The sequence below is a fragment of the Daktulosphaira vitifoliae genome, unplaced genomic scaffold, assembly GCF_025091365.1.
Source record: "Daktulosphaira vitifoliae isolate Bord-2020 unplaced genomic scaffold, ASM2509136v1 Scaffold_2, whole genome shotgun sequence".
Lineage (NCBI taxonomy): Eukaryota > Metazoa > Arthropoda > Insecta > Hemiptera > Phylloxeridae > Daktulosphaira > Daktulosphaira vitifoliae.
Window position 1 is genome coordinate 41287531 of NW_026099573.1, and position 22538 is coordinate 41310068.

Genomic DNA, 22538 nt, shown 5'->3' on the forward strand with positions numbered 1-22538 from the left:
TTACTTTGACGTGATTGATTTAATTTTTGTACGGTTTCTCTACTAATATTAAAGGTGTTGTCGATAAAATATTCATCTCCAGCTTCATTAGTTTGAACTGACGTAGTTTTTTGAGGTTTAAATAAATTTTTAATAATTGGCAAGTCATAATTCTTAAAATGAATGGTAGTTTTTGTACAAGTGATTAAGTGTATGACCATTCGTCATAAGTTATAAGTAAAATTGCGCAAATAAAAAATACACTTATAAGTTTTCCTGATTTTTTTAATTGTTTTGAAAAATATTGGTTTACAATTTGTTTTTGCTTTAATGGACGATCCATCTTAGTTCGTAATTTGCAAATAATACTTTAAACTTTAATAATTTAAATCACAAAACAAAATACTTTTACTACAAAATAGATTCACCTGTTCTATGCTTTTACTTTCTTCCATTTGAACCAATATGCTTTGGCTTAAAATGTGATAGGATTACTGTATGGTAATACTAAAACCACGGTTATACCGTATAGAAGTCCATTACTTTTGTAATGGTAACTTTGTAACCCAACCATGCTTCTTTGGCTGATCTGACAACAAATTGTGATATAAAAATACATCTGTTTAATTACAATAATAATCATGATTATTGATAGATTCAAATCTAATAATGTAATCCATCTATTACACTAATTACAATTGCGTATTTTAATTAAAATCAAATCCAAAAGAATATAAATATTGATAAAGCTTTTTAGCTTCGATGCGAAGCGGAGAAGGTATTAATTTTACTATTATGTGTTTTTTTTTTTTTATGTCTGTTGCCACTTTTTCTCAGCTCTCACTGGACCAATTTCTTTCGAAAATACGTCAAAAGATCACAAATCGTATCTGGTTGAAGACATTACCCTTAAAAATTGAAAAAAATTCCCTCGTTCCCCGCAAATGGGGGAAATATCCAAAAAAATTACAAATTTAAAAATCGCTAATTTTCGAAATTTTTTCACTTTTTTTTCTTAAAACTTCCATAACTTTTTGAAAAATCAACAAATCAACATAATTTTTTTTTATACTAAAACCTTAAATATCTACCTTTCATTTGATATCATTTTTTTGAAAATCTATCACTTAACCTGCTCATTAGGGGGGATTTAAAATAGTAACTTTTTTACAAAAATTAACTTTTTCAACTTAATTTTTGAAAATGTTCTTGAAACTGCGTCCTTTAAACATATATCAAATTAAAGCTTTTTTTATGTACTATAAAATGAAAAAAAAAAATTTGTCCCGACACTTTTTCTTCTACATTTAAACGGCTGCCGTAGTTAAAAAAACACTATTTTTGTGTTAAAATTTTCGATTTTCGATTTTAAATTTTCAACTTAAAAATGCTATAACATTTTGAAAAATCTATATATCAGCAAAAATTTTTTTTGTCTAAGTATATGGTACTATTTGGATCGATCTGAAAGGGGTCAAACATTTTTTTTAAGTTATAAAAAATTGATAGTTTAATTAACTGTTGTGTTTATTATATGGTGTAAAAAATTTTTTTACTAATAATAAAAATTAATACCTTATTTTCACGTTTTTTTTAAACTAAGTTTGGATTTTATCTTTATTGATTTCTATTAATAAAGTTATCATTGTTACGCGGTATTAAGGCAGAATAATAACCATACATGCTATTTATCAATTACATTTTGGAAGTTAAGTCCTCCAGAGTGAATGTTTTAACTATAAAAAGCTATTAAATAAAATAATAACACAAGAAATATTTGAACTAACGCCAAAGGCGTAATAGGCGTTTTATTCGTATAAACTAATTATTAACAAATTGAAATAAACGTATTCGTCGGTAAAACAAAAGGACGTACAAAATTATAAAAGGTAACGCGACAAATTAATTTCTCTCAGAGATCGAACGGTGACTGACTAGAAGGGAGGACGGTTAATTTAAAAATCACATTTAATAAGGTACACGTAGGGACGATTACATAATCAAAAATCGCGACGAATACCAACAATGTTTAACAAAATACAAAATACAATAAAATAATCGCACGACATAAAAACGGTAGCACTGAAGATGACTAGCTGCTGATAGTGGCGGGGGTCGCCACAACATAATCATAAATTTATGATCTACAACATAGCTATCAAACATTAAGTCACCTTTTTTTTGATGATAAAATTGTTACAGTGTCTGATGTATTATTCACAAGTAGTTATATATGTTTTTAAAAGTTTTTGTGTACCTGTAGATCATCATTTTCATAAATTTTAATCAAATTTATCTCTTATATTTTATCTAGAATTCACAAATATAAAAATTTTTTAGCCTACGAGAAAGTAGCAGTAAGTAATTTAAAGTTTAATTTTATTATTTCATAAAAATATATAGTGCAATAATTTATAAGCTGAAAGTATTTAATAATAAATTTAACCTACTTAATTAATTAATAACGGCTAAATTTTAAATTACTTCATTTTAGTAATTATGGACGGTGCTAAATCAAAAAATTATCAGTTTATTATAACTCCAATTAAGAGGATCGTTGGTAATCGACTTCCATCAAAACGTGAAGTTCTTGGCCATTTTCTATATTTTCATAATGTTAACAAAAAGACAATATCAGTTAGTGCTTCAATGTGTGCGACACATTTGATTGAAATATGGTCAAAAACAAATATTTTAATAAAGCATACTTGTCACATAGTTACACAAATAAAAAAACTCCATACTAAATGGATAAATGTAAATAAAAATAAAAATAGAATTAGTACTACTCAAAATAATAACGAAACCGCATTTGTAGAGTCATTAAACTACTTATTCGATATTACCCATGCTAATGCATTAAATTCCGATTTGTCAAAAGAAGAGAAAGACTTCCTTGTTACTCAGCGTGAAATGGATTGCTCTAGGACCGTGATTCCAAATTTCAAAAAAGTTATACCCAAAAATACTCGTTCAAATAATAAAAAAGTTATTGAGTTTAAAGAACTTGAACTTCGCACACGAAAAAAAATTAGAAAGTCTATCAAGTACCGACGATAGCTCACATAATACAAGTCACTCAGAATTTGAATGCGATATTGAAAAACCAACAACAAGTAAAGCACGTTTAAAAATTATGACACCATAGCTAACATCGGCGCTTGATAGAACTAACGTATCTAACCGAAATACCACATATATTTTAGCAGCGACTTTAACAAATTCAGATACAGAAATAAAAGACGTGTCAATTAGCAAAGACACAATAAGAAGAGCTCGCATCAGTGATAGAAAACTTATATCAGAAGAAATATTAAATTTATTTAAACCTCATTGTACATTAATGGTCCATTGGGATGGGAAAATTTTACCATCTGATAAAAAAAATGTTGTCGAAAGGTTAGCTGTAATAGTGTCTGGTGACGGAAATGCAAAGCTTCTTGGTGTACCACAGTTACTTAAGTCAACTGGACAATCACAAGCAGATGCCGTTGTAAAATTATTATTAGACTGGAATTTAGTTGATCGCACCACTATGATGTGTTTTGACACTACGGCTTCTAATACAGGAAGATTAAACGATGCATGCACTTTGTAACAGAAAATACAAAACAATTTTTTTCAGCACTTAGCATTGACTATAATTTTATAAATTATGACCCAGAAACTTGGCTAGAAAATGAAAGTTTCATTCATGGCTATAATAAAGTCAAATCCTTATACGTTGTGAATGATCCAGCAGAGAGAGGAGTAGCTTTGATGACAAATTTTAATAACTCCTTAACAACAGACGAGGAACAAAGACAAAACATCTTTCAAGTTGTTGAAAAACATAGAAGTGACTTTCCCGATGCAAAAAAATCATCTTTGATTAACAAAAAAAAAATGAATAAATACAATTATTTATATCTGTTTGTTATTTTAGTGTTCTAAACATTTGTAATAAAAATTGTGGAAAAAATTATTCTATAAAAACCATTAAGTACAAGAATTATATTTTTAATATAGAGTTAATTATATTACTTAATAAAACATCATAATAAAGTATTAATTTTTATTATTAGTAAAAAAAATTTTTACACCATATAATAAACACAACAATTAATTTAACTATCAATTTTTTAAAACTTAAAAAAAAATTTTGGCCCCTTTCAGATATATAGATGATTATAATTGACCAAAATTTAGAATTTGAATCATATTTTAACAAATAAGCGATATTTTTGGTAAAAATACGAAAAACGCTTTGAGCAACCTGTAAAATTTTTTTTATCGATCTCAAATTTTCAAAACATATTTTTTTTTATATACTTAATAAATCTAGGGGGTGTCTGATAAAAATTTTTAAAGTCGATTTTTTTTGCGCCACCCTAATGCCCATGTTACCATTGTTTTTTGTGTTTTCTGAACAAATATGTTTTTGGCACATAGAATGTTTGACACATTCACTCTTAATTTTATCCCTAGAAGGATAAAAAAAATATATTTATTTACATAATATTGTAGATTTCTTTGAATCAAATATTTTTCTTCTTAAAAATTAAAAATGTTCAATAATTTCTATTAAAACACTATGTACAATGTACATAGTGTACATTAGGGTGACCCTTAGCTATATGAGAGGTTTTTTTTTTTTTAATATTTATAAGTGCCACCCCCTAGAATTATTCCAATACATGAAAAAATAAATTGTACAAAATTTGGAGACGATTGGTCAACTCTAAGACGTGCCCCAAGGGGATTAAAAATAACCCCCTAAGGGTGATTTTTTAGTTTTTTTTGTCTATCTCAAAAACTTTAGCTTTTGCGAAAAAGTTTATTCGACCTTTTTTGTAGGTATACAATTTTTCTATAAAAAGTATGTTTACAAAAATTTTCGAAAAGTTCTTATTTAGCCCTAAAAAAATAAAAACGTATATGTTCTATTCTTACCGTTAAAATTGTTAATTTAGAAATCGTTCATTGTAAAAATATAAAAAAAATTCATTTAACCGTTGTTTGAAATTTAATTTTCTATACATTTTTAATTCGACATTTTTTCTATTATTTACTATTCAAAATCTACAATTTTTTTAATTTTAATAAAAAAAAAAAAAAACATCAGAGTAAAATTAATACCGTCTCAGCTTCACATTGAAGCTAAAATAATGTTAACTTACAAATTTATATACAACCNAAAAAAAAACACATCAGAGTAAAATTAATACCGTCTCAGCTTCACATTGAAGCTAAAATAATGTTAACTTACAAATTTATATACAACCAGAAACTATTTACAAAAAAAAAACGTACAAAAAAATTTACTACATATTTTAAATAATTTAGCTTTTTTAAAATTCTTAGCATAATGTGCTTTTATTGCAATTAGGAAAACAACGCCGGTATTCTGTAACAATCTGTAGTAGGTATTGTTTTTGTGCTTCGTCTTTTGTTAAAATATTATTATACTCTTCTATGAATTTCACGCCCCTCTCTGCCAAATCATTTATAACTTTTAAAATATTTACTATTATTTTTCCTCTGATATATTGACTGTTGTCTTTCCACAACAAAAGATTGATATTTAAAAAATCTGTTTCAATGTCATATCTTTCAAACAACTTTTTTGACTCATTTGAAATAAAATCATCTATACTTTTATTTTTAAAATCATAAATTTCATTTACTCCTACTACTATACGTTTGTTTGTTACATGGATCTTCTTTCCGATTATTTAATGAGTTTACCATTTTAATTTCAGTATCTTCACATAAATCATCATCAAAAAATGCCAATGCTGCCGATTCGGATACTAAGTACCATAAGTGACCCGGAATTTTTTTTTTAAAACTACTTTAGAAATATCTTTATCTATTGGTTCATAATCAATTATATTTTTAATAAATTGTAAACCTAAATTTGTTGCTAATGCAGCATTGGTGCACTAAACCATTGTTTAATATATAAACTTGTAATAAAAATACATAATGAACGAATATTTAACTCTTTGATTAACAATTCAAATTGGCCCCGAAAAAAAAAATTCCATGCAAATGTTAGGGCGTGATATTTTATACTTACCATGGAGACATCACATTTATGAAATTATATTGAAAAGTGTTTTTGAAGTAAAATTTAATACATCATCTGAACCAGATGTTCCTATTTTTAATAAATTCCAAAAGTCTTGGCAAAATATAAATAAAACAAATTACTTAAGTGGAATAGAAGATACTATTATTTTAGAAAAATTAAAAACAAAAAAAGACGATATTTTGAAATTTAGTTTTGAACAATTACAAAAATACTAACCTCGAGATGACTATAAGGAACTTTTAGAATTGGTCATAATATTTATTGGTGAAACACCTTTACATAGAATTTATTTTTAAATTCCTGGCCCAATCCATCATGCTCGTTGGATGGCCAAAGCCATTTATTCTTTGAAAATTTTTTTTGTTTCGGGGCCAATTTGAATTGTCAATCAAAGAGTTAATTATTTAAATAATATTCGTTCATTATGTATTTTTATTACAAGTTCATATATAGTTTCTGGTTGTATATAAATTTGTAAGTTAACATTATTTTAGCTTCAATGTGAAGCTGAGACGGTATTAATTTTACTCTGATGTTTTTTTTTTTTTTTATTAAAATTAAAAAAATTGTAGATTTTGAATAGTAAATAATAGAAAAAATGTCGAATTAAAAATGTATAGAAAATTAAATTTCAAACAACGGTTAAATGAATTTTTTTTATATTTTTACAATGAACGATTTCTAAATTAACAATTTTAACGGTAAGAATAGAACATATACGTTTTTATTTTTTTAGGGCTAAATAAGAACTTTTCGAAAATTTTTGTAAACATACTTTTTATAGAAAAATTGTATACCTACAAAAAAGGTCGAATAAACTTTTTCGCAAAAGCTAAAGTTTTTGAGATAGACAAAAAAAACTAAAAAATCACCCTTGGGGGGTTATTTTTAATCCCCTTGGGGCACGTCTTAGAGTTGACCAATCATCTCCAAATTTTGTACAATTTATTTTTTCATGTATTGGAATAATTCTAGGGGGTGGCACTTTGCAATTTTTAAATTTTATAAATAAGGGACACCCTAGTGTACATTGTACATGAACATTAAAATAGATTATAAATACATATTTGAACGTGATATAATTTTTTATACGAACATTTTTGTTTAAACATATATGTTGAAAAAAATGTTTATAATTATATTTAATGTTTATTATTATACAATGATACATATTATTTATATTATAATTTATATTTTCTTATCACATAAAAGCAAATGTTCCGTAATACACATTAATTATATAATATTATACAAGTATTATGAAGTATCTGTTACATTTAATTTCAAGCATTAATTTTAGTATGTTACATTACTTGTTTCAATCTCTTCGATTTTGACTCCGTAACTTAATATGATAATCACATCTTTAAATCGTTTGCCTATTTATGATGTCTCATTCCTGGCTCTTATTTATTGCCCACCTATTCACTTTAACCATCACTTTTTTCTTACTCAAAACTGCAATTACAATCTCTCCCTATTAACTTTGTTAATAATCTATTCAATGAGTTCTTATTCTCTAATTTCTCCAATTATTGTCTTATGTTTACTGATGATTCAGTAAGCTCTAATTCCGCTGGTTTCTCTTTCTTTATTCCTAGTCTTAATATTAAATTCTCAGATATTCTCTCTTCACAATCTTGTTCTTTTACTACTGAGTGTTATGCCATTTCTTTGGCCCTTGAGCTTATTCAATCCTTCAATATTTCTAATGTTTTAATAATTACTGACTGTTTATCAGTCCTTTCTTCTCTCTCTTCTAATTCATTCAAAAAATCCAGATCTTTCCTTATTATTAAAATAAAAGCGTTTATTTATAATCTTTTCTTAGCTAATACAAAAATCGAATTTTTATGGTGTCCTAGCCATGTGGGTATTTTTGGTAATGAGGAGGCTGACCATTTAGCCAAACTTACCAAATTCATTAACCGTCGTCCAACCCTCAATATTCCTTCATCCGACTTTGTTTCATCCCTTAATAAGACGATATTTCTAGCATGGCAAGAATATTGGTCTTCTCCTTTCTCTCATCGCAGCTTGGCACAAATCAATTTCACCAACTATTCCAAATCATCCTTGGTTCCATAAACTTCCTCTCTCCGGTTCCATATATTATCCTTTTCTCGACTAAGACTTGGTCATAATCGCCTTCCTTTTCATGCGTACAAAATGTCCCTTAACAATTATTTTATTCGCTTATTCAGCTATCTTCAGTTGTTTCTCTTTAACTTCGTAAGTTAATAATTCATATTTTACACTTATAAATTATTTTATTTTTATTATTTTTGTTTACATTTATCCAAATTTGTATTTTTTATACAAAATGATCAATTAAAAATAAGAGACTTATTTTTTTTTGNAATGATCAATTAAAAATAAGATACTTATTTTTTTTTTAATTATATTGAGAATTTTAAATTTATGTAAAGAGAAAAAATATTTGGTTCAAAAAATTCTTCAATGTTGTTTAGTTAAATAATTTATGTTTAAAACTCCAGAGATAAAAAAACCTGAAAGTACACATGTATTAACACAAACTATAGCCACCGCGCAACTTACCAATACTATATAATAAAATGTTACAACGAATAAAAGGTTTATCGGAAAAAATTGTAAGAACCAATTAATTATCATATTATCAAATTAAAAGTAGTGGTAATCTCCTAAAATGTATTGTTCAAATTTTTACATACAAATACTGGAAGTTTTTAGCGCATTTAATGCAAGAAAAAATGTTGATAAACAGTAATAAAAATGCTATATTTGTGTATTGATGTAGAGAAATGTTGACATTGAGAATGTCAAAAGATTCTTTATCCCCGATGAAATGAAAATAAGTATTATATAATACATATTATTGTAGAATTTTCGAACTAAATATATTTTCATTTATTTTTATTTTGAATGTACAGTAGTATAGAAGTTATCTTTTACGTACTATAAAAAACTTCCTCTCTCCGGGTTCCATATATTATCCTTTTCTCGACTAAGACTTGGTCATAATCGCCTTCCTTTTCATGCGTACAAAATGTCCCTTAACAATTCTCCTTTCTGCCCCAAACATGACGATGAAGTTCTCTGCGATTTTCCTCATATAATTTTTGACTGCTGTGCATTTGAAAGTAATCGTTCTATTTTATTTAATAATTTATCTCATCTTAATATCTCTCCTATTAATTGTTACACAATTCTTAACTCAACTTCTCTCGATGTAATATCTTTAGTTATTTCTTTCATTCATTCAGCTGGTTTTTTTATTTAACGATTTTTACTGTAATTTTATTGTAATTTTGTTGATGTAAGATCAATTGTACTATTTTTTTTATTATTATTATTTATTTTTTCTTTTCTCATTTCATTTAATTGTTAAGCTATAATAATACTTTGTATTGATAGCTAATAAAAAAAAAAAAAAAATACATTACATTCATTACTTGGAATAGATTACAAAATCTACAAAATTATATAATGTCTATATGCTAAAATTGTTGCAACATAACAATAATATAAATATTTATTTGGTGAATTTTTGAAAAATTTTAAAGTTAATTTAAGGATCAGAACTGCATTATAAATTCTTATTTAAATATTTAGAATTTACAATACAATTTAAAAAATACAATTTAATTTAAAATAAATAATAACTTTAATTATATTTAAACTGTCCTGCTGTAAATTTAAAAAAAAAACTTAAAAAAAACAATTTGTACTGACACAGTACAAAATAATATACTATTTGTAATATACAAGGTGTGTTATATCAGCTAACTCATATCTTTATGATTTTAGCTTCGATGCGAAGCTGAGAAGGTATTGGTTTTACTATGATGTGTTTTTTTTTTTTTTTGTGTCTGTTACCACTTTTTCTCAGCTCTCACCGAACCGATTTCTTTCAACGATACGTCAAAAGATCACAAATCGTATCTAGTCGAAGACATTACCCTTATTTAATAATTGAAAAAAATGCCCTCGTTCCCTGTAAATGGGGGAAACCTCCAAAAAAATTACAAATTTAAAAATCGCTTATTTTCAAAATTTTTTCAATTTTTTTTACTAAAAACTATCATAACTTTTTCAAAAATGAACATATCAATATAATTTTTTTTGTATAGATGCTTGATGTCTTTACCTATCATTTGGTATATTTTTTTTGTAAATTTGACCCTTAACCTGCCCACAGAAAAGGATTTAAAATGACNTTTTTTTCATAAATTTAACCCTTAACCTGCCCACAAGGGGGGATTTAAAATGACAACTTTTTCACAAAAAATTAATTTTTTCAACTTAACTTTTGAAAATGTTCCGGAAGATCTGACACTTTTATATATATCTTAAATTAAAGCTAATGTAATATACTTTAATTTAAAAAAAAAAATTTTACCTCTGGACTTGTCTTCATGCTGAAAATGGCTACCAAATGCTATTTTTGTGTGAAAATTGTCGATTTCATAATATACATTTTTTACTTTAAAATGCTATAACTTTTTAAAAAATATATGGATTAATCAATTTTTTCATAAGAAATAATATTTTTTAATAATCCCTTTTTTATTCGACATACTTTATCCTAATCAGCATATTAATAAGGAACTAGCAGATCATGTAGCTTTTGGAATAATACATCAATTTTTTAAAATTAAACACTATTTAAAGATTTGCATCGAAGCGTTTTTTTTTATAGTTATTTTAATCACTGTCAAATATCATTATACCACTGTGCCGCGACCCCCCTGTGCTGGGTTTTTTTTTTTTTTTTGTTCCCAAGACTAAAAACTGCCCTTAAAGTGTTTGAACGGAACGATACGCGTAATGATGTGCGGGTTAGTTAATGTTCGTTTCTGGAGTATCTATATCATGCAGGAGAAAGAAGTAGGGAGTGAACTGTATTTTAAACGAATATGCGTTTTCCAAAAAATAAAATGAAAATAAATAATTAAAAATCAACAAAATCAGTTATAACGTTTTTTAAGACTTTTACATGTTTTTTAATGTATGTAGTGATTTTAATCACTGTCAGATATCATTATACTTGATCCAAATATGTCACGTCACCACTGTGCCGCGACCCCCCTGAGCTGGGTTTTTTTTCATTTATTTTTATTTTGAATGTACAGTAGTATAAAAGTTATCATTTACGTACTATAAAAAAAGTAAAATATTAAAAGTGATCAAATAAACATGGTGTGATAGGTTTAATCCAACTATATTATATTTTTAGTATACTATTTACTTTATATTATTACCAAGAGAAAGAATAATTTATTTTAATACAAACACATTAAGTAAATTAATAATAACAATATTGTATTCCCCGAAATAAACTCTGATTTACAATATATATAATTTTTTTAAATAACTATAATAATTAAACGATATTTATTATTAGAAATTATATTAAAGATTAAATTTGTTATTTTTAAATTTTGTGTAGTACTACAAACTGCTTAAAATTATTTGTTTCTCATTTATTTTCTTCTAGATGTCATAATTTTTTAAGAATAAATACAACATAAATATAGGCTATTTAAAAGATCTAAAAATGCTTAAAATTGTAAATAAAGGAAGGGATAAATAAATAATAAGATTAAATTAAGAATAGGTAGTTAATGGTTAGTGAAAAACAATTACAATTTGTTTTTATTAATTTAAAATACCAATATCAAGTATTTCACTATAAATAAATGTTTACATTTATTAAAAATTAACTTTATGTAAATTAGTTTGCCATTCTATTTACTCTGTTCACTAACATATAAATTTATTAAAAAAAATTAAAAAAAAAATTTTCAAGTTAAATATATTAATGTTTCAAAAGAAAAAAATGTAAAAGACTTTACAATTATATTGAGAAAATAGTTAACTATAGACAAGTTTTTTGAACTTTCGATTTTTCTCTAGTAAAAGTTTCAATATTATACTAGTTATATTGTATAAGCATACCCACCTAGCAATTTCGATATATTAATAGTGTCAAAATATGCTTACAAAATCCTTTTTTAAATATCTTGAAGAAATATTATGACAATATCTTATAAATATAATAAAAAATATATTTGTGCGACGCGAAAATACTCGGACGACCGATCGCCAAATGAAATCACGTCTCTAAAGGTTCCTTTAAATAAAATTAAAAAATAACGTTTTTTTAATGGACTGTAATTTATTTACCGAATTAAATATGTATTCCAATATAATAACTACAATGATTTTTCTTATATCTATGGTTAGTACACTTATAGTTAGAATAATATCAAGAACACAACACAAATATATTAACAAATTAATATTTAAACAAAAACAAATATGTATATATTCTGACCTTGCCTTGTACCAGAATGAATATTGTTGATGTATCAATTACTGTATTGAGCCGTGACACTACACATGAGTACTCTAGGCAGGCCGGTACGCGAATTACGCCTTCGCGACCACCGCCACACACTACCCCAACAAGTAAACCAGTTGTGACAGGTCGCGCTCCTGCTGAAGAGAATAAAAAACCGGCGCTCACCCACCAAACTGTTTCGTCACGACCGAACAATATTATTTTTGAAATATTTCCACAATATGTTCACAAAATGATTTTTTATATATTTGTTAATGTATATTTTGAGAATATATTACAGAGAACAAGTACAGAATATTACACTGAAAATTTTCTACGATGTGTTTATCAAAATGTTTTTAAATATTTGCTTATAAATATTATGAAAATATATTAATTAGAATAACTATAGAATATTGAACTCTAAATATTTATGCAATATATTATCAATATAATGTTTTAAATATTAAAAATTATATTTTGTTGGCCAACTGAAATAACTTAAGAGAGGCAAGCCATCCCCTTGCTTCCCTTTAGGTACACTGTTGGATATTATTGGTATCTAGTTATATAATACTTAGTTTTAGTTCTAGTTATTATCGAGGTGGACATAATGCCCATGCACTCAGTCCTGTTGGTCCATTGTGGGCACCTTTTACCGAATTGTCTTGATTCGGTATACTCACCTAAGTGTTATTACCAAAGTGTTATTATATTATATCTATCATTGTATAATAGTGGATCATCAAGTCACCCATATGAATGACCATATTTTCTATTCTCTAGACCATTCTCTAGTTAGTATCAATTTTAATTACCCTAATTCAATTAAGCTAGACAAGTTAGGGACACTAAAAATATCTTTGTTTCTATTATTTGCAGGCCTATCGAGTTCAAATTTTTTTAGTTTTATCGGCGTGGTTATATCTTATTATTGTCCTGTGAAACTTAAAACCCTAAAAAGTTTTTTGATTAACGTTAGAATATATTTTTATATTACCAATAATAAAGGCCAATTTATAAATTACAAAGGGAGGTCACGATGATGGGATCATCAATTTAAAAAAAGTTATATAAATGTAATCAAAATTGAATACATAGTAGAACTTTGAATTATATTATATATATTTATTAAAAATCTTGAAAAATAATTTTTTAATTTGATCCATTTAAATGTTTAATATGTACAGTATTTGATAATATTAAATATTAAATTTATTGTTTTACGCTAAATAAATAATGTATTCTTTGTGTAGATTCCTTTGATGGAGAATAAGGCAAAAAGCACATCTAAAACATCAAAGAAGAAAAAATTCACAACCGTTGCAATTGAATTGAGTGATATGAGTACAACAAATAAAAGTAGGGGTGACAAAAATAATTATGTACCTAACATCAGTAGAGAACAAAAAACGAAAACTTCTGAAGATACAGCAGTATCGGTCCCCTTGTTACATATTTGGCCGAGTAGAAGAAGCAGTAGTAATAATTTATCTTCTCATAATCGAATAGTTATAGAGAACAATTTAGCAATCCACAGTGGAGATTCCGGTATTGAGTCAACACAAGTAAGTTTATAATGTTCATATAAATATTGGAAAATAAAAATATATTGTTGAAACATTTTTCAATTTTTACATCTCAAACTACTATTAAAAATCAAGATATCACTCTTGTTTCGACTTATTTAATAAAATGATTTTTAAAAACTATATAAGTATAAAAAACACAGGTTAGTTGTCATAACTTTTGGAAACATTTCAATTGGTTTACTAATTATATTCTTTTTTCATAGAGCTGATTTTTTTTATTAATATGTCGATATTCACAGATACGTAGCATTTATTATCAATGGAATTTTTAATACATCCACTGGCAATACAGAAAGCATATCTATTGATAAAATTATAATTGATAATAAACACTCAGTATATGTGAAAGCGACGTCATAAAAAATACATGTTAAAAAATACAACCTGTATTTGTAATCTCTCAAATATTATACATGTCTATTAACTCAAAAATTTGAAACTCTAAAGTTAAATATCTAATTAAAGAATATTATGTTTAAAACTTAAATGTTATTTATTATTAAAATATATTTTTAAAAATTTTATTAAATACAAAAAATTTGTTCTCATTTGAAAAAACAAAATTGACACTTTTATAATTCATAAGGGATGAACTCAAAAAGTACTACATTAACAATAATTTAAAAATAATATGTAACGAAAGGTAACCAAAAAATTTGCTTAATTAATTTTTTTTTTTTTGTATGTAATATAGTTACTTGATATGTTATGATAAAAAAATCACTGTGTATAATCATACATCTTTGCTATTTAAATATAATATATTATATTAATATATTATCTTTATTTTAAATTATATTTAATAATAATAATATAATTTAAATTATATTGTCGTGCTTATATAAAAAGTTTAAAGAATATTATTTTTTTTCGTTTTACTAATATAATTAATTCTAAAATTAAATATATTATGGAAAATGCGTCTTACTTATAATAAAAGTAATATCAGGTGAATTATTTTTTATAAGGATACTTACTTGTTTTGTTTGTAATATAATTTCATTGTGTTAAAGGGAAATAAAATGTAATTAAGAACTGTATTTTTGTAATATTTGCTCAATTTATTTGATTTCAAATTCACTATATTTTTTCAAATTTTACCAATACTTTTCGTTTGTAAACTTAATTATGCATATGAAGTTTAATTTAACACCATTTTTTGTTGAATGAAATTATTAAGAAGTTTGATGAAAAAATACATTCTTTATGTAAACTTTTTTTTACGTACAAAATAATAAGTATCAGAAATCTAACCCAAACTTAATTTTTTTATTTTTAAACGTACAAATGGTACATCAATTTTAAAATTATAGTATCTTATTTTTTTTCTATTTATCAGATATTAAAAACAATAATTAATTGGCTAAATTTTTTTTTAAACAATAGTTATAGTTTTATTTAGAAAAATTCATTGGCAAGTATAATCACGTATATTCTTCAAAACTCTTCTTCTTCTTCTTCTTCTCGCCTTAATCCCAACTACTTCGGGTCGGCCACCCTTATCCTAAATTTGCACTTGACACAATCTCCCACATCATCTACGCTCACATCAGCTGTACTCATATCGCATTCAATAGCATCCCTCCATCTCTTTTTTGGTCTTCCTTTACCTCTTCTTCCTTCAAAATTAATTTCTATAACTGTGCTTACTACAGCTTCCGATTCTTCTCTCCTCATAACATGACCAAACCATCTAAGTCTATTTTCTCTCATCTTATCCACGATTAACGCTACACCTATACTACCTTTTATATGCTCGTTTCTTATCCCATCTTCTCTAGATACTCCACTCATCCATCTAAGCATTCTCATCTCTGCTCTACTTTCTTGTCAACCGCCAATCACTATGAACCATACATCATTGCTGATCTCACTACAGTTTTATAAAACTTACCTTTCAGCCTCATTGGAGTTCTTTTATCGCATAAGACGCCAGATGATTCTCTCCACCTCAATCACTCACACTTAATTCTGTGTCTTACATCCTCGTCAATACCACCACCACTCTTTTGCACAACTGACCCTAAAAACTTAAAACTTTCCACCTTTCCAATCCCGTCCTCACCTATTGTCACTAATCTCCTTATTTCACCTACCTCGTGTTCTTTGTCAAAGTACTCTGTCTTACTTCTACTTATTCTTAAACCCTTTTCTTCAAGAGCTTATCTACAAACCTCTAGCCTTTGATTAATTTCCTCCCTATTTTCTTCTATTAACACTTTATGGTCAGCAAACAACATGCACCACGGCACCTCTCCTTGTATTTCTCTAGTAATTTCATTCATCACTATAGAGAATAAGTAAGGGCATAAAGCAGAATCTTGGTGCACTCCTACTCTTACCCGAAAACCTTCTGTTACTCCTCCTATGCTTTTTACCCTGATACAAGTGCCATCATGCATATCTTCTATTATATTAATGTACCTTTTCTCATTAATGTCCACTTGAAAACCTCTCTTGGTACTCTATCATACGATTTCTCCAAATCTATGAATACCATACACAGCTTTTTCTTCTTTTCCTTAAACTTTTCTATTAGCCTCACACAATATACTGGCCTCATTGTTGACTTACCAAGCATAAATCCAAACTGATTTTTAAATACCGATGTCTTATTTCTTATTCTCTTATCTATTACTTTTCCCCAAATTTTCATACTATAACTCATTAACTTTATGACTCTATAATTTCCACACTTCTGTATGTCACTTTCTACCGTATATTCTTCAAAGCTATTTTGCTTAAAATAATATCCTTTAAATTACTTAAATTTAAATTATTATACATTTTTCAAAAAAGTTTCTTATTTAAAAATAAGTAGTATTTTTTGTAACAAAAGTTTTCTTTAACATTTATTGGTGTTATTATTAATGCAATGAAAATATATATTAATTTTTTTAGGCGAGTCCAATTCAAAAAAGCAACATAAATGTGAATACTTGTGGAGTAGAATTTGATGATAATATTACTGCAGGGCCTTCTGGTACTAACAGGCGATTCAGTTCAATTTTCTTACATCCAGATCGAGCTCGCTATTCAAATCGTTCTAATACTATTGCCTCAACGTCGAGAGATAACATAGAAATTGACGTAATGAAGTTTTTTTATTAATAAAAAATGTATTGTCTATTTTTAAATAATATTTAAGCACACATATTTAAAGTACCTACTTTAAGGTACTTCAACTCTTGACAGTATTTTTTTTTTATTAGGGGTTTCTTGACTTACTATTAAAAAATGTAAAATTTCTATGAAATTAAAATTTTATAAAGCATGTAAAATATGAAAATACTTCACTGTAGTTAAATTGTTCTTTTCCCGTTAAATTAATTTGAAAAGTTATATGAAGTTGTTGATAAATTAAAAAACGTTAATTGGACAAATCCATTAATAACTTTACACTTTTTAATTTAATCTTTGTTTGTTCTTAACAATTATACATAATAAAGAAATGTTTATGTAGGTTTGTACACTCATAATTTACTAATTATTTATTTTTAGAAGTAAATTGTTTGCTAACAGAAATTTTTTTCTTAACTTTTTTTTATTTTACATTATACATTATACGTCATTAAATCCTCTTGTGTAATTGTATACTTTTTTATTTAAATAAAAAGCGTGGTTGAGTTAAATCTAACTTTAAATATTTCTTGTGCTTTTCAAAATTTAATTTGTTTTAAAAAGAGTACAAAACAATATATATTATTTTACAAGAACTTTAAAATGAATTGGTATCAAAATTACTGATGAATAGACGTAATTATATCACTACATAAATTTATTTATTTTAATACACGTTATGTAATTTATATTTTCGGGGGAAAAAACGCTAAATTTTATTTGGAGGTGTCAAAATAAATCACTATTACGTTTTATGGTATATTTTAGGGGAGTTCAATCGATTTTGATATAACGAAATATGCCAAACAATAACGTGTGACATATTAAGAATACACTGTATTTATCTTATCAGCTGCTTAGAATTATGTGTAAGGTAAAATGAGTTTTTGATTTAGTGTGTTTAAACGATTAAAAACATAGCATGAAAAAAAAACAATTTATTACATAAAATCTAATAGGATTTAATCGCTAATTGAGTGTACTATTTCGTGTGGTAAGAATCAAATTTGCAAAGAAAGTGTAATATTATGCAAAAAGTGATTCGTGTAACATTTTGCTTTGATTAATTTTTTCTTTTTGAAACAAGCGCAACTGAATATTTTATGTAACCGTGATATAAAAATTGGATACTTTTTCAAAGGCGATATATTATTTCTTTTAACATTTTATTAAATTATTATCAATAAAAACATTGCGCCGATGAAACTAAAAACAGAAATAAAACTTTCGTTATTAAATGAAAACGTTTAATCCGTGCTATTTAAATATTACTCAATGATCTTAAAATTATTCTTTCCTCAAATTAACAAATTGTCACTAGTGTATACATGACATGCATGTTGTGATTTTGTTGCTCTAGTTACACACGAATGGGTCATAAAGAATTCGTTGTTGTAACAGGGGACTTCGTGATCATTCGCCCAACCCACCTAAGGTCAAGAATTATACTAACAAGGATAGAATATTTTAAATCTTTTATTTTTATATAAGAAAATGTTGAGTATTTTGAACAAATTAATAATTTGCAAAAGTTTTTGATTATTTGTTAATTATACAAAATCCATGGGTAAATCAACAGGTAGCACTTGAAAAGTTCAAGAAATTTACAGTATGTAGTAACATTAATAACAGTTATTTTATAGCACATAATATTTTTAATAATACTACTTTATTTTAATAATACCAAACTAGTCAAGACTTGAATTCTTTGCTGTTATGATAATATTTATTAAAACAATATTATGCTGTATCTAGTTTTTCTTAGTTATACTTATATATAATTTTTAAATGTAAAATAAAATAATTTCTTACGTGTATTTTGCAATAGGCGAAAAAAAATATTAAAAAACAATTCAAAAAGATACAAAATTAAATAATTTTGGACAAGTTTATTACAGTTTCTGACGAATTTTATTTTTATTGAGATTATATGAGTCTTTGTTTATATGAGTACATTCATATGAAGTGTTTCAAATATCCTTGAATAATTGACAACTATAATAAAGCTTTACTTCTTTGTCAAGTTTATATTTAAATGCATTATGTACAGTCTATTTTTGTTCATGAATAATGGAAAATTATGAAAGCAGTGTGATAGTTACTATATCTACATATGCGTTTATTAAAATTAAATGAAACCTGTTGATCGTTGTTTTTACCTAGTTTATGTGCACTTAATGTTATAACATGAATGGGCTTCATTAAGTCTATTTGTTAGATACTTAAATTGCTTTCTAATATCATAAAATTATTAATACCGTGTCACAACACATTATAATGTATAATCAAATATTTGTACAGGATATTTTGAATATTATGTAGAAAATTTGGGTATAACGTCATTCTACGTATGTACCACTTACACTGTATGTTTTAAATGGGTACATTTTTTAACAAATAAATTTGCTTAGATACTTATAACACTAAATTATACCAAATTCGCGCAAAGAAAATTTAATTTATGGCCTATGTAAAATATTAACTGTAAACATTTATTGGTATTATACATATTTCGTGGTTATGTGGTAACATAGATATAATAACCTTCAATTAATGCGTACATTTCAATATTTACATAATTATACAAACTTTGTATATTAAAATGTGTCTCTAATTTTAGCATTTTAATAAAGAATTATTGTTTACTAAGAGTTATTTTTCTCTTATTCGTAGAAAAAAATACATAATTGTCAGTATATTAGACAAAAGTTATATCATGAAAAAAATGATATTACACGAATGTGAAAAAACTATTAACGATAAAGACATTTATTAAATTCTGCACTTACAAACAATAAATTTATTATTAATTAATAATTTAATAATTTAATATTATTATTATTTTTATTTATTCTTCAATATTTTGTAGATGGGTGGCGATTTTGAAGGTAGTCTATCAGCAGCATCATCGGATGCTTCATCATTGATGAGTGTATCCGGCGTATGTTGGCAAGGTGCTCGAAATTCGGATCCTTGGGGACGTCGGCGTAGCTCTACGTGGACTGGTCGGTTTTCAGATGTGACAGACCCAGAATTTGCTCATCTACGGAATATAGCTCGTGGAAGTGTTGGAATGCATAGCCTTTCAGAATCTTTACAAAAGCTGACATTTACGCAAACATTAGCTTTTCCAGAATTAGCAAGAAAACTTGCTACTAAACGTCGACAGGAACAGCTTCGTGAAGCCGCTACTATTCATAGGCAAGATGATTTTGAGGCTTGTTCAAAATTTGTGGCAGTGGCTGGTGTTTTTTTACTTAGTCTGATGGTGTATGGTGTAGTTGTAAAATATGCTAAAGTATAAGATTGGTCGCCCCGAAACTTGAGTTCGGGGCACGAGTTTAATCAGACAGCAGTATACAATCTTACTGATGCGCATTTGTCAGCGGCTAATATCAGTGGATATGGACCGTATAATCATACTATGATGGATAAAACAATTACAAGTGATAACAAACGATCGAGTTGTAACTATACGGCTCTCGGAGGTAGTAATAAAAATGGCATGTCTTCCTCTTCAGGTAACTGTACAACAGCTACTGAAACTGCTTCAGCAGTCAATATCTCGACGACAAGTTCAGCTATCATGATTTCTACTCCTGCTATGACCATAACCATTTCCATTCTAAACCCATCAACACCAAAACATGCCCCTTTGTCACAAACATTGACTACGGCAAAAGCACAGCCAGCCACCAAACATTCTCTACCGTTGTGGAGGCGTTTACTGAAATCGTCAACAGTAAATTATGATTTCAGTCAAAATCTACTTGTTGATCTCAAAAAAAAAAATTAATAATAATGATATAAATTATTAATAGGATTTACTAATTATAACAATCTATAATAAACTGTTCATTTTACAATTATTTTAAAGATAGGAACTAGCATGTTAGAATATAGATTTAGTTACTTTTAAATTTGTTTCTATTGTATAAAAACATAAATGCAACACAAATTTAAACCAAAATATATAAAAGTTTTAAGAAACGCTCAAAATTTTAAACAAGAGGAGTGATATAAAAATGATAAAATTGATTTTAATATAGTTAGTTTAATGATTAATGAAAAACTATCACAGGTTCTTCTTATCCATTTCAAATATCAATATCAAGTATTCTACCATAAATAAAGTTCTACATACATTAAAAATCAACCATTTGTAAATCAATTTGTCATTGTATATACTCTGTTCCACAGTATATAAATTTATTATAATAAAATTTAAATTGTATACATTATAATTTAAAAGAATAATAATCTTTTCTTTAGCCATTTTACATCATCAACACAAAAATGTTCTTTAAAAAAAGACTGGAATAGTGTAATTATCATAAAGAAAGCTTAAAATTACTTTAGGTAAAATTATTTTATGTAATATATACTAAGTTTTTATAAAATTATTTTATCATTGTTTATTACTAAAATTATAAGTAAAATTAAATGTCATGTTTAAATAAATTGAGATAGTAAGCATAGCTAATTAAAATTGTCTTAATTTTTATGTTTAGTTTTCAAAAAAATTGGCGCTCTTTAATAAAAAGGTTCATTGAAGCTTTTTTTAGTAATTTAGATATTAATTTTACATCAAAAATAAAACTAATATGTTACAATTGTAATTATGTTTATATAGGAATAACGGTGGCAAAACAGTTTATACTGCCCCCCTAAACTAGGTGATTCTACTACTATTTAGCGATTTATATTTTCAAAAAAAAAAAAAAAAGGTTGTATGACTATTTTAATTTTTTAATTTTATTAAGTTTATTCAGTCCAAATTTTACTATTTTTAAATTGGCTTCAAGAACACTGTGCTCTAGGTACCGTGATATGCTAACTTCTGTATTTAAAAACATTTCAAAGTATAAATATAGTAGATATGGATCTAGATAATTATTTTTTTTTTTAATTTAAGAATTTTTATAGAGTATCAAAGAACTGTCGTAATATAGACAATGCTTTGCATTACTCATCTTACATTTATTAATGAAGAATTTATATTTTATATTACTTCTATACAAACAATTAATTTATCTGTCATAACATATACACTAGGGTGACCCTCAAAAATCGAATGTCTTTTTTTTTTTTACGCTACACCTTAATTTTTTTTAATGGTCAAAAAAATGAGCTGTGCAAAATTTGGGACCGATCCGTTAAGGTTAACCCGTGCCCCCGGGCCTATTAAGTTGAGTCGAAGAGTCAAATTTAATAGAAATAACTGATCTATGTCTCATAACTTTTTTTTCTCTTAACTTAGAATAATAAAAGTAAAACTCAAGTAAAGGAAATTTTACAAGAAATTCAAAAATAAAAACTTCAATGTTGTTTTCTCAATAAATAGCCCACAAAAACACTACATACATTAAAAAACATGTAAAAGTCTTAAAATACGTTATAACTGATTTTGTTGATTTTTAATTATTTATTTTCATTTTATTTTTTG

At 26.2% G+C, this 22538-nt stretch overlaps 2 protein-coding genes across 2 annotated transcripts in view; one reads left to right on the top strand and one right to left on the bottom strand.

Annotated features, from left to right (window-relative positions):
• LOC126899375 (leucine-rich repeats and immunoglobulin-like domains protein 2) overlaps nucleotides 1–22538 on the bottom strand; it is a gene marked incomplete at its 5' end in the record, with an annotated part of 42147 nt that overhangs the window by 18867 nt on the left and 742 nt on the right. The gene's annotated exons all lie outside the window — the stretch shown is intronic.
• LOC126899360 (uncharacterized) lies at nucleotides 13126–21263 on the top strand. Its single transcript, XM_050674232.1, has 4 exons — nucleotides 13126–13177; nucleotides 13637–13948; nucleotides 16874–17062; nucleotides 19962–21263. The coding sequence occupies exons 1-4, from the start codon at nucleotides 13139–13141 to the stop codon at nucleotides 20394–20396; spliced, it is 975 nt and encodes a 324-aa protein (XP_050530189.1). The 5' UTR covers nucleotides 13126–13138; the 3' UTR covers nucleotides 20397–21263.

Coding starts and splice junctions, on each gene's coding strand:
- LOC126899360 (XM_050674232.1), top strand. CDS start 13,139: ATGAATGACCATATTTTCTATTCTCTAGACCATTCTCTA. Junction 13,178..13,636: donor ATTCTCTAGACCATTCTCTA/GTTAGTATCAAT, acceptor TTCTTTGTGTAG/ATTCCTTTGATGGAGAATAA. Junction 13,949..16,873: donor CCGGTATTGAGTCAACACAA/GTAAGTTTATAA, acceptor TAATTTTTTTAG/GCGAGTCCAATTCAAAAAAG.